The 13,940-nt window shown below is 31.2% G+C and overlaps 1 protein-coding gene across 1 annotated transcript; it reads right to left on the bottom strand.

The window, feature by feature from the left end:
• Positions 1 to 7,327: 7,327 nt before the first annotated feature.
• On the bottom strand, positions 7,328 to 12,629 carry LOC107004410 (ruBisCO large subunit-binding protein subunit alpha). Its single transcript, XM_015202611.2, has 8 exons — positions 12,444 to 12,629; positions 11,411 to 11,597; positions 10,615 to 10,736; positions 10,274 to 10,481; positions 10,034 to 10,179; positions 9,638 to 9,944; positions 8,188 to 8,639; positions 7,328 to 7,888 (listed from the first exon to the last, which is right to left on the bottom strand). Exons 1-8 carry the CDS (start codon positions 12,498 to 12,500, stop codon positions 7,601 to 7,603), a joined length of 1,767 nt encoding a protein of 588 aa, XP_015058097.1. The 5' UTR covers positions 12,501 to 12,629; the 3' UTR covers positions 7,328 to 7,600.
• Between the last annotated feature and the right edge of the window lie 1,311 nt (positions 12,630 to 13,940).

Raw genomic sequence — 13,940 nt, 5'->3', positions numbered from 1 at the left:
AGAGAAGCCAACGAATTATATAATTGTTTCTTTTGTACATATGCGATTATACAAACTATAGTAATAACACACAAAATTAATTTTTATATTTGTTATAGGTAAAAATTGCTCATTTCCAAAATACTTGCTATTTTTTTTTCAAATATTAGTCTATTTTATTATGTTAAGTATGTCATCTTTTAGTTATCTATATCAACATTAATTGAAATATTCATAATATATTACGATTTATTGAAATTAATTATATAATTAAATAAAATAGCGAACACATGTACGTAATAAATTTAAGGGTACACATACAAAGCTTTTACAAAATTTAAGTCAAAAATATTTTTAAAACACTTATTATAATTTATTACTATGATATTCAAATGAAATATATATAATTAAGTTAATAAATTTAAAAAATTATTGATGTATTCTGAAAAAGATAAATAGACGTTAAATACTGTTTGTTGAATTTATCTAATTTTGCTTTACAAAAGGTTAACAATTTTATTTTATTTTTGGGTAATATTAAAGTTATTTCTATATTTACACTACAAATTAAGAATTTAAGACCATGGGTCCATAATTTGCACGCAGTTTAAAATACTGTCAAATCTTCTAGAAATATTAATTTAACATTTTTTTACGACTTCAAACTTTGAATTGTACTTTTTTTTAAATAAAAAAAATAAATAGAGTAGTTATTGACCCTTTTATTTTATATTTTACCATCTTCAATTACTACCTAGGCTCAATATATCTTTTGATAATTTTCAATTTATTTTTGTTAGAGGGTTGCGATGCTTCGAGTTAAATGAAATTGAAAATATTTTTAAAAATTTTTAAGATAGTTTTAATATTTTAATTTAAAAATCTTTTTAGTGAAGTCAAATACGATAATTATTCAAATAATAAACTTCAAAGGTGTCCTTTACATTTTAATTTGAAGAATTGTCATATAATTGTTGATCGTATAAAGTCAAATATGATAATTATTCAAACAAAAATATTTAAAAGTTATTGTGAGTAACAATATTTTCTTATTCCTTTTAGAAAACAAATACAACAATTAAAACATCATTTAAAGGTTAACATAGTATAATTTCGTGAGATAAATTAGAATTTTATGAGGGGAAAAAATTCTCAATAGTTTCGTGAGATGAGAAATAGATAAAAATGTACTTGTTAGATCTAATTATAGTTGTAAGTTAAAAATTTTACGCAGCAAAAACGACTTTTTGAAGAATAGTTAAGATTTCACGAAATAAGAAGTTAATACCTCAGATGGTCACTTAACTATGAACTCTTCTCTCAGAAAGTCATTTAATTTTCAATTTTCACTCAAAAGTCACTCAATTGTGCACTTCTATCTCAGAAAGTCACTCAACTTAGAATTTTAACTCAAAAGTCACTCAAGTATCCACTCTTTCCTCAGAAAGTCACTCAATCTATTAAATTATTTTTTAATTAAAATTTGTTGATATTAATTATTTATATAACAAACCAAAAATTTTTAAAAATAAATTAAACCATTTAGTGATCCACCCACCTAACCCGACCCATTAAAAAATACGATATGACCCATTTTATTGTGTCTTTAATCCTAAATTATTCCCTCTCTTTAAAACTTGAATTAGGATTAAAGACAAAATAAAATGGGTCATATCATATTTTTTTAATGGGTCGGCTTATGTGGGTGGATCACTAAATGGTTTAAATAGTATTTTTATTTTTTAAAAATTTTGGTTTGTTATATAAATAATTAATATCAACAAATTTTAATTAAAAAAATAATTTAATAGATTGAGTGACTTTCTGAGGAAAGAGTGGATACTTGAGTGATTTTTGAGTTAAAATTCAAAGTTGAGTGACTTTCTGAGAAAGAAGTGCATAGTTAAGTGACTTTTGAGTAAAAATTGAAAGTTGAGTGACTTTCTAAGAGAAGAGTGCATAGAGTTGAGTGACCATCTAAGGTATTAACTATATATATATATGATCCACTCTATACAAAATACCTTTACTGCACTATGTACCACTCTAAGTTACCACTTACCAGACTTAATTCAACGCTATCGACAGTTCATTTTAATTTATATGATATTATTTTATTAATTTCAAATTTTACATTTGAAAAACATATTTTACAATCATAGGGATATCTAGGGCTACTAGTCTACTACAGAAAAATTAATCTAGATGCTTTTGGTGTGCATTTAATCTTTCTCAAGCATGTATTTCTTGATAGTATAAAGTGAAAATTGATAACAAATTAAATTTAATTTACTCACCTCTACAGCTTAAATTGAGTAGGTTTGGACAAAAGAACAAGTACTATACAACAATTTAAAAAGGATATATAGGGACATTAATATACATTCAATATAAGTTTTAACACGAGTATGAATGGTGTTATTTCTCTATTACTATGTCAAAAATGATTTTAACTGGTAATTAATTTACGTTTATAGTTTAACTAGTAAACTTAGCCGCGCTATGCGCGGTGTCTAAAAGTTTTCATTTTTATTTAATTTNTCCTGAGAAAGAAGTGCATCATAGTTAAGTGACTTTTGAGTGAAAATTGAAAGTTGAGTGACTTTCTGAGAGAAGAGTGCATAGTTGAGTGACCATCTAAGGTATTACCTCCAAAATAAGTGACATGAAAATATGTCTTTGATTATTTCACATTTTTAACTAGACATCTAGAATTTTAAGCGAAGAGAAACAATTGTTGAGAAGTAAATATAGATATAGTAAAATTATAATGAACAAGATTATTATTCTTACTAAACCTGATTCTAATCTTGATCTAAGAGTCCTACGCGAAAGAAGAAAATCCTTTAAAAATAATAAGTATAGTACAATTTAGTGGAAAGTAGTAAGCACAATATTATTATTATGTGATTCTTAATCTTTCTCGATTTGACAATCATAGCGAAAAAACTTTTTTATAAAATTATGAAATTCAATAATATTATTGATTCTGTCACTTTTTCGATTTAATAATCTTACGGGGTGAAACGTACTCTCCTATCGTATCGCATTTTCTATGGCAAACCCCAATTAATTCATGTTATTGGTGGGATTCTCTTCACGTACCATAATTGTTGAATTGTCTCTTGATTTTCAGTCCAAAATTGTTCTTTTCACCAAACATTATAAGCCAAAAAGCTAATTTATGTCATTTTCAGCATATAATTGGTACAATATTAGTGGTTTTGAAAATAACAAAAATGATGGCTCAAGTCAAATATTGTGAATTTTTTCACATAGAATCAGAGCCAGAAAACAATAAAATAGAATGTTTTCAAATTTTAAAAATGGAATGTTTTCCAAAATTTTTTATAAATTTCTAAAATTAAAGGAGTTGAATTAGGGCGGTGCATCGGCCGGTTCGGTTCGGTTTTGAAGTTTATCGAGTTGGCTTATTGGTTATCGGTTTGTGGAGATGCTAAACCGTTAAAGAACCATTAAGATATTGGCTTATCGGTTATTGATTTATCGGTTTTTGATCATTATCGGTTCGGTTATCGGTTATCGGTTTAACCGTTAAAATTTGACACAAAAGAAAAAACATTGAAAATCACTAAGAAACAAGGTGACAAACCAAATAAACCATGCACTTGAGTTCACAAGTTACGTCTTGCTCAAAAACAAACACTTTTACATTGTAGAATAATCAAGTATTTGAGACAACAAAAAATAATAGTAGGAAATTAAACTCCTAGTCGAAGACTTTATATACAAAATGGTATAAATATAATTATTTAATTTACTATCGGGTTATCGGTTAACCCATTAAGAAAAAGCTTTAAACCGTTAAGAACCAATAACCCGATAACAAAAAAAATTAAAACCGTTATCAAAACCACTAAACCAATAATTCAATACTATAAACCAATAACTTTTTTATTGCGATTTCTGTTCGATTTTGAACAGCCCTAAGTTGAATAATAATAATGTGAACATATACATTTAAAGAAAAATATAATTTTAGAATATGATTCTCAATAACGTGTTTAAACAACTTGTATGAAACCTTTTTAGTTTTTACTTCCCCCTATTTATAAACAATAACAATAATAACTTTTTATTATTATTTATTTGCAAAAAAAAAAAAAAGATAAATCAAACGTGGAGATATAATAAGAGCAAGAAACTTATTCAAATTAATTAATTATTTGAGATCCTACTATAAAAAAAAAAGGGAATATATGCCTTCACAGTCTTTAAAACAAATTCATTTTAAATATTGGGGTGCTTTTTCTCTCTTTTTTTTTTTAAAAAAAAAGGAATTAATAATAATAAATTAAGGGGTTCTTTTATTACAATATAATAATATAATAAGAGAAAAGCAGTATATACAAGGAAAGTATCATTTTCTTTACTGCAAGTGTGCAATTTGAGTAATAGCTTTTATTTTTTTTACTTTATTTTATATAGTCAATGTAATGGCAATTTTTCTTTTTCTTTTTTGACTTTTTACACGGTGTTTATAGTCTATTGAAGTCCCGAATAAATTCAGATTGTACATCGTCAACTTTTATATGGTGTTTATAGCCTATTGAAGTCCCGACTAAATTTAAGTTGTACATCATCAGGCTCAATTGGAAATGATGCTCTCAACATAATTTTCTCTCCATATATATAATATATTTGTGAATAAAGCAACGAATCAATGAATTCTATTTTAAAATGTTAATGGCATAAAAAGTATGTGTATTTATATTAATTCTATAATTACTAGTGTATTATTCAAATTGAATTTAGAAAAAAAAAAAGTTAAACTCTTCTAGTGCAACTTTCCATCAAGAATTCAAGATTATGGAGATTTTTGTTTTGTATACAAACATATTTTTATTTTTATGTGTTTTCTAAGATACTTTTATTTTACACATAAAAAATCTGAAATGATTTTTTATTTAGTGTTTAAATATGTAAATAACTCGAAGAGATCATATTTCTCTTTAACAAATTTTATCGATTGATTAAAAAATAAAGTTAAATTCGATAAAAAATAACATTGAAAAGTTTTTGCTTTACGAAGATAGATGAAATGTAACATACCAAATTGATCTTGAATCGAGAAAATTTTGAACGAGTTGTGTTCCACTTCGTTTATTAATTAATTCGATATTTCTATTTTTTATTAACCAATATTCAAAAGGTAAGCCACATTTATCCGTTAAGAATACTAGAGACGAAAATCTTTAGTCTGGATTAGATCTATTATGGAGTTCGAGATGGTCGACCTACAAAGCCACTTGTGCATCACTTTATGTTTCGATTCCTAGAGTCTATAGACAAGGGTGTGAAGCTTCGCCTCGTTTTTTATTCACTATGAGCGTTTATACAGTATAAATTCAAATTAATCGTATGACTTTCAATTCAAACGATCAAGTTTCGATATAAATATCAAACAACGATGAAAAATTAAAAAAAAATACCTTCCCCTTTCAATAGCTCTTAAAATAACGACAGGATTGATACTGACGGATGAGAAAACAATGCAGTGGGAATCTGTGCTTTACTAATTCCTAGCCCCAATTAATTAATTAATGGTCCATGGCTTTTTTTTTCTTTTTCTGTAAATTATTATCATTATTATTATTGATACTCGGTTAAATTTAAATTTATATTGATAAGTATCGAAAATAAATTATTCTCTAATAAAAACAATTTCACATACATCACGCTTGAATTCTAGAGATTTCTTAAAAATCAAAGAATATTTATCACTTCAGCACAGTTATATTTTTTTTTCATTTCAATTTTATTCAGTTTGATAAAACATAAAATTTAAAATATACTAAAATATTTTTTGATTGTATGATTTTAAATATACATTATTTGAAACGTCGAAATCAAAGAATTATCCAGAAAAAGAAAAAATATTTAAAAGAGAGAAATAATTGTTTGTGGTTCAATGTTTCTTCTATAGTGGATTACTAATTTACTATTGTTACATATAATTTTAGATATACTCAAAATATATTTTTTTTCTTGCTTTATTTTAATATTGATATGAATCCAATGAAAAAAAAAAATGGAGGACCACATGCCTATATTCGTATATAGTCACATATACTATTTACTTTTAGTACTCATATATTTTGAAAAATAAAATTTAGATGAGATTATGATTGATAGCGAGTTCTTTCTTTTGACAAATAACCAATAAATGTAACATTTTAAAAAACATAACTTTTTTAAATCGAAATTTTTTTGAAAAGCAATATCTCTACCTCATAACAATAATGGTAAAGACACGTATGTTTATTTTTCATAATTTCTACTTATAATAATATACTGAATATATCTTTAGTAACATAAATTTAACTATGAATTCACGAATTTAACACAATATAACGTTTTATTTCAAATTCTATGTCCAGATAATAACATAGTCAAACTTAAGGATATGTTCACTTGGTCTTTATTATGTTTAATCATAAATTAGTTAGCTCATGGGCACCGTAAGGAGATTTATATATAAATTTCACTCGTTAATGACTTAATTATTTAGATATATTTTAATTTATAATATTATATATCTTATTAATTTTTGATGCATCTAGCAACATGTATGTTGAAATATATATGATCAAATTAGATGTTATTTATTCTACGTACATTGTATCAATTTCATGTGCATGTATCTTTGTTCTATGTACATTATATAGAGTTCATTCGCATGTATCTGAATCCCGCTTGTCAGTCTCCTATAACAATCTCACTCGCCTCCCTCATCTCTCTCTCATCCCGCTTATCAGTCTCCTATGTATACTCACATGTATCTGAATTATATAACAATCTCGCTCGCCTCCCTCATCCCGCTTATCAGTCTCCTATGTATACTCACATGTATCTGAATTATATAACAATCTCGCTCGCCTCCTTCATCTCTCTCCCATCTCGCTTGTCAGTCTCCTGTGTATACCCACTTGTCAATCTCCTATGTATACACATGTATCTGAAATATATAACAATCTCGCTCGCCTCCCTCATCTCTCTCTCATCCCGCTTTGTCAATCTCGTATGTATACACACATGTATCTGAAATATATAACAATCTCGCTTGCCTCCCTCATCTCTCTCCCATCCCGCTTGTCAGTCTCGTGTATACACGCATGTATCTGAGAAATCTCACTCGCCTCCCTCATCTCTCCCATCCCGCTTGTCAGTCTCCTATATATACACGCATGTATCTGAGATATATAACAATCTCGCTTGCCTCCATCTCTCTCCCATCCCGCTTGTCAATCTCCTATGTATATGTATCGATATCGGTGCACACAACACCGGAGGCCCAGAATGCAGAATGTTTAAAGACCAGAAGATGGAACAAAAAACCATTCAAGAACTGAAAAGGTAAAGAACATGAATAACTAATACTGTTATCCGTTCTAAAGGACAGACATTTGTCTTTATGTTTACCAGAACGAGCGACGATATTATTCAATCAATACAAGTTATAAATGTGAGGGCTAAAAGCAAGCTAAAAATAACAATACGCTCATGTAGTTCTACGCTAACCTTGTCCCGAACAAGCCAGCCCCACGTCGATGTTCATCTCAAGACCAACAAAATTTCCTAGCAAAGATAGTTATATCGATCACACTTGAAGTCCTTGAGGAGCAGCAGGTGCAGCAACCTTAGGCTTTGGCTTCTCAACCACTATGGCTTGTGTGGTCAGCACCATTCCTGAAACTGATGCTGAATTCTGCAAGGCACATCTTGTCACCTTGGCTGGATCGATGACTCCAGCTTCCACGAGATTCTCATACTGGTCTGTCATCGCGTTATAACCCATCTCCCATTCGGCTTCCTTCACCTTCTCCACGACTACTTCTCCTTCAACTCCAGCATTTTGGGCTATCAAAGATGCTGGGGCTACCAATGCCTGCATGCCCAAAATGAAAATCAACAAAGGCTTAACAGAAGCCCACACCACACAAACACACCCAAAAAAGAACACTTAATTCCCCTAGTTCATCCAGGACACTTTTTTCAAGTTTATTCCCAAGAAAACATCCTACTTGGAATCTGTTATCCTTCTGATAGGGTATGCTCCTAAACATGAAAATGTCATTGCGTCTTTGAAAGCACATGTTGTAACGGTACTTTTGGTATGTCCAGTCAAACAATATCATATAAAATAAAACGAAATAAATTTAGTCATTGATATTTGAGCATTTTTACCTTTTGAATGATGTCAGCGCCCAATCTTTCATCAGCATCTTCAATCTTCTCCTTAATGGCAGGGACATAAGTTGATAAATGAACAAAAGCAGCACCACCACCAGGTACTATTCCCTCTTCAATTGCAGCAAAAGTTGCATTCTTTGCATCTTCAATACGAAGCTTGCGGTCTTCAAGCTCGGCCTCTGTTGCAGCTCCAACCTTAATGACGGCAACACCCCCAGAAAGCTTGGCAATTCTCTCAGCAAGTTTCTCGGAGTCATACACTGAGTCTGTCTCAGACAGTTCCTTTTTAAGCTGAGCAATCCTAGATTGTATCTCGTCCTTTGATGCTGCATCAGCGATGATGGTTGTTGAGTCCTTGGTAATTGTCACCTTTCTGGCAATTCCAAGTGCTTCAACTGGGGTATTCTCAACGAGCAGGCCCAAATCAGTTGCCTGGTACTCAGCTCCTGATATAATATGACAACTTTATGGTAAGTAAAGCTCAGTCTTAGGTAGATGCATTTGAGGACTGAAAATAATCCATGCAGTTATCACAATGGAGAGTACAGTAGATGGTATCCATGATTACGTCTGCTTAACTAACACCAGGATGAACGTTAGGGATCCAAGGAAACAAACTTAGGACTTGGTCTCTCAGGGTAACAATGTTTCCCTTAACAACCCATCTTTATCAGGACAAAAAGAAGAAGAAATAAGATTTCTTATTTCTAAATCAAGCTCAAGCATAACAATTAATGACTTCTACAATATTATTACCAAGTCCACAATTTCCCCTTTCTTAGAAAAATATTGACACTAAGCTTACAAAAGTTCTGCAAATATGCTTAGATTCCGTTCCAAAATAATTATTGTTCCACAATGCATGTACTAAGATACTAAATGGTTTGACCAATACTACCATTTTTTCGTTTTTCAAGTAGGCTCATCAAAGGGAGTGTTCCACTCGAGTAGTCCAACCAAGTGAAACTCCCAATTCTCTCTCTCTCTATCCTTCAGAGTCAACTCAAAACTTTTGAAGAAACGCGTAAATTTTCTTGATTTTGTCTTTCCTACGATTTTTTTTCCTGTTAACTAGGACCAGGATGAACATAGAGATTCAAGGAAACAAACATTGGACTCAGCATCTGAAGATAACACTGGTTTCTTTACCACTCAAAATTAATCAGGATAAAAAGAAAAGAAAAATGAGTTTGTATGTCCAGATCAGCATTGATCTCTCTCGGTGTATACACACACACACACACAAAGACTTCTTCACTCTGTTTATTTCCCAGTTAAACTTGTTTCTATTAATTTTGAAGTTCAAACATCAATGCCAGAAACGGGACATATGTTAGAGAAGCTCCTCTATCTTATGACTGACAAAGAACTAAGGAGATCAGTATACTCTACACTATCATTAATATTTCTTTGAAGAGAGCTGAAGTTAAGTGAGTTTAAGAACCTGTCACAATGGCAATATCTTGCAGAAGAGCCTTTCTCCTTTCACCAAATCCAGGAGCTTTGATGGCAGCAACATTCAGTATACCTCGCAACTTGTTCACAACAAGAGTGGCCAGAGCTTCCCCGGTGATATCCTCGGCAATAATGAGGAGAGGGGCGCGTAATTGAGTTGTCTTTTCTAATAGAGGGATAATGTCCTTGATAGCTGAAATCTTCTGATCAGTAACCAAGACTCTAGCATTCTCAAATTCAGAAATTAATTTCTCAGGGTTTGTGACAAATTGTGGGGAAATATATCCTCTATCGATCTGCAATGAACGAAATAAAAGTTGTCAATAAAAGATGGAAGCTAACCTCAAGAGACCAGACACGGTAAAGAATGTAAGTCATAACAAACCTCCATTCCTTCTTCAACATGAACAGTTGTCTCTAAGGAGGAGGATGACTCAATGGACAACACACCATCTGGACCAACTTTGTCAATTGCATCCGCAATCATGGTACCGATGCTTTCATCATTTCCAGCAGAGATTGAAGCAATAGCTGGTGGGAAAAACCATTCAAAAAACTAATCATCAGCTTGTCATATCAGATGAGTAGCCTGTAAAGTCCTCAAAGAAAAGCATCAAAATATTACCTTTGATGTCGTCACGGCCTTTAACAGGTCTAGCCTTCTTTTCTAGCTCTTCAATCAAACCCAGTACAGTTTTGTCAATGCCCCTCTTTAAAGACACTGGATTTGCACCAGATGTAACACTCAACAGACCGAGTTTAATGATTTCCCGAGCAAGAACAGATGCAGTTGTTGTTCCATCACCAGCTGAATCATTGGTTTTGCTTGCAACCTTCAGTATGCATTTGAAAATAAGAAAAGGAAGATAAGTTCAACATATGTGACAAATAACGCACATAAAGAAATACATATGGAGGACAAAATTACTATGATTTCAAGTAATAAGAATGACAGAAAGAACTAACCTCCCTGATAAGGGCAGCCCCAGCATTCTCCATAGCATCAGGTAGCTCAATGGCACGAGCAATTGTAACTCCATCGTTAACCACCTTAGGGGTGCCATATTCATCCAACACTACATTCCTTCCTGCAGGATAGTAAAAAGGACTTCAGGACTTCAACCAATCATAAGAAGCATAGTAACAGCCTCAATCAAACAAGTGGATCAATTATTGAAGATCAACCATGCATAGCATAAAATCACAGTCCAAGGTAGTTAGGTAGTTAACCAACAAATAAAAGAAACAGAAGCATACAAGTATAGCATTCAAAATGTTACACTGATGTATTGCACCACTTGGGACAAGAAATTCAGACACAGCACAGTAATGCACTAATGCTAAACAGTGATATCACATTAAACATACATGTACTGCAGAAATAATCAGTCAATGTTCGTACAAAATGAAATATATTCAAGAGCACTAGATAATTGACTGGATCCACTACCATTTCTTTAAATCAAAAACAACATTTGCCTTTAATTCTGTCACAGCTGACAACATCACCTGCCTCAGTCTGATCTACTTTGGCTCTAAAGAAACCAGAACTAAATAAACATAACATACAAAGAGAGCTAAAATATAACTCCACGGTTTCAGGCCGCCAATTTGCTTCGTTTTCATTTCACAAGAAAAAGTAAATGACCTAAATACTCACAATTGATCATTCAATGATTCAAATATGCAATAAAAACCAAAAGTTCCATCCAGAAGTGCTGCAAAATATAGCAAGGACAAAAAGGAGGCAGCAGAAACATACCCCTTGGACCAAGAGTCAGGCCGACAGCATCAGCAAGCTTGTCGATTCCAGCCTGCAGGGCACTCCTAGATTTCTGGTCAAAGGCAATTTCTTTAGCACAGGCCTTGACTACAAATCGGTTCTTTGCACCCTTGTTGCCAAATCTCTGTCCCTGCAATTGGCTGACCTTCCTATTCTTCAAACCCCCCTGCAACAAACAGCCAAATAAATACATAAGCAGCCCAAATTCACCACACAGTAAAACAACAGCAAAGCAGTCGATGCTAGATGGAAAATATCAAGCAATTGTACAAGACCAACCAAAGGTACAAAGAGTATACATAATAGCAAACACAAACCAAAACAAGACAACCCATATCAATAAATGGTATAAAAAAGAGTACTTTATTATAGTAAATGATAACTCAAAATTAGGATGACCCGCATCAGGAATAGGTACAAACAGCAGACATAATAGCAAACACGACCCAAAACAAGATAACCCATATCAACAAATGGTACAAAAAATGCATACTTTATAGCAAAACATACTCAAATTATGATGACCCATATCACGGAAACGCACAAACAACAACAGAATTGCAAAAATATACAGAAAACAAGAACACCCATATCAAAAAAAGGTTACAAAAATGCGTACTTTACAGCAAAAGAAACTCAAATCAAGCTGACCCATACCAGGAAAACGCACAACCAACACACATAATTGCTAAACAAACAGGAAACAGTCACACCCGTATCCACAAAATGGTATAAAAAACAACACTTTACAACAAACGATTCTCAGATTATGCTAACCCATATCAGGAAAAACGCACAGCCAACACACAAAATTGCGAAATAGACAGAAAACCGGAACACCCATATCAAGAAATGGTATAAAAAAGCATACTTTACAGTAAAACATACTCAAGCTACAAATACCCATATCAGCAAAAGCCCCAAACAACACATAGAAGAGCTAACAAGACACCCATATCAAGAAATAGGAAACAGGAACACCCATATGAAGAAATGGTTCAAAAGAAGATACCTGTTTAGAAGGAGAAGGGATAATAGAAGCAGTGGAAATAGCATTAGCAGAAGCCATTGCAGAGAAGAAGAAAGAAAAGGGGTTTTAGAGAGGTGCTATGTTATTGTGAGTGGATAAGGAGATTGGGTGAGTTTTGGAATGAAAAGAGTGACAAAGTTTGGTGAAGTATACAAAGAGAGACTAGGGCTTAATATTTTGCATTTGTTTTTTGGAAGTATTATTATTGATAGACTGAGGAGTTTCCAGAAGATTCTATCCTTTCCAGAACCATTGAGATATTACAAAAAGCAAAATGAAACAATTAAGTTGCTAGCCAAACTCCCGGAAATTTTTCGAAAATAGCCTCTTTATCTTTTTTGGAATATGAAAAACTTCGCACACGCCTTTACCTTATTTAGACTCTGCTTACTAAATTACAGTAGATATATAGTTATTTTTGTTGTTATTTAAGTTTATGATTGATATATGTAAAAGAAAATACGAACAACTCTGAATTTTGAATGAAAAAATTGATCTCAATTCGACCGAGAACATATAAAAACAAACTTATCAAGATTTAAAATAATTATGAAAATTACTGTGTATATATAATTGTTGTTGTTATATAGTTTATAATTGATATATGTTTTGTTGTTATTTAAGTTTATGATTGATATATGTAAGTTTCAGATATTGAGCAAATTTATGTGTTTAATAATTTAAGAAAGAAAATACGAACAACTCTGAATTTTGAATGAAAAAACTGATCTCAATTCGACCGAGAACATATAAAAACAAACTTATCAAGATTTAAAATGATTATGAAAATTACTGTGTGTATATATATTATTGTTGTTGTTATATGGTTAATAATTGATATATGTAAATTTAGGGCAAAATACTCCCTCCTTTCTCTTTTTTGTTTTGAACAAATTTATGTAATCTAATTTAAGAAAAATATGTAATGTGGAATTTTAAATGAAAAATTGATCTCAATTCATCTAGAAATATTAAAAAGAAACACAACTTGCCAACTTGTTTTGGTTAATGTAACAATGGAAATTAGCTTATAAAATTTTGGCTCTAAGAAATATTTAGCTTTTATTCATTTTGATATTCCTCTTATCATGAATAGTACTTGAGTTAAAATAAAAGTGAATATTTTAACTCAGCATACATTAAGTTTGCAACTCCAAACACAATTTTTTTTTCTAACTTAAATTTCATAAGTTTGAAAGTAATCGTAGAACAATTTAACTCAAAAAAAAATTGTGTATATTTCGACTATATTTTAAATAACAGTCACTATGTGGCATTTGGCCCATTAATGAATTCGTGCCCACTCTTTGGGCTATCAATTTAGAACTTTGGTTAGTTAAAAACAACTTTGGATCTTTCACAATTTACTACACTCTCTTGGTTCCATCATATTGTTCGGATACTTTAAAAATATCAATAGATACGTATCAAATTCTTCAAAAATAATTGAAAATTTCAATACGAATACGAAATTTTTTT

Source organism: Solanum pennellii, chromosome 11, assembly GCF_001406875.1.
Source record: "Solanum pennellii chromosome 11, SPENNV200".
Lineage (NCBI taxonomy): Eukaryota > Viridiplantae > Streptophyta > Magnoliopsida > Solanales > Solanaceae > Solanum > Solanum pennellii.
The sequence above is the reverse complement of the archived record's forward strand: the minus strand, read 5'-3'. Positions and strand labels throughout refer to the sequence as shown.

Coding starts and splice junctions, on each gene's coding strand:
- LOC107004410 (XM_015202611.2), bottom strand. CDS start 12,500: ATGGCTTCTGCTAATGCTATTTCCACTGCTTCTATTATCCCTTCTCCT. Junction 11,598..12,443: donor TCCCTTCTCCTTCTAAACAG/GTATCTTCTTTT, acceptor TGTTTGTTGCAG/GGGGGTTTGAAGAATAGGAA. Junction 10,180..10,273: donor AGGCCGTGACGACATCAAAG/GTAATATTTTGA, acceptor TTTTCCCACCAG/CTATTGCTTCAATCTCTGCT.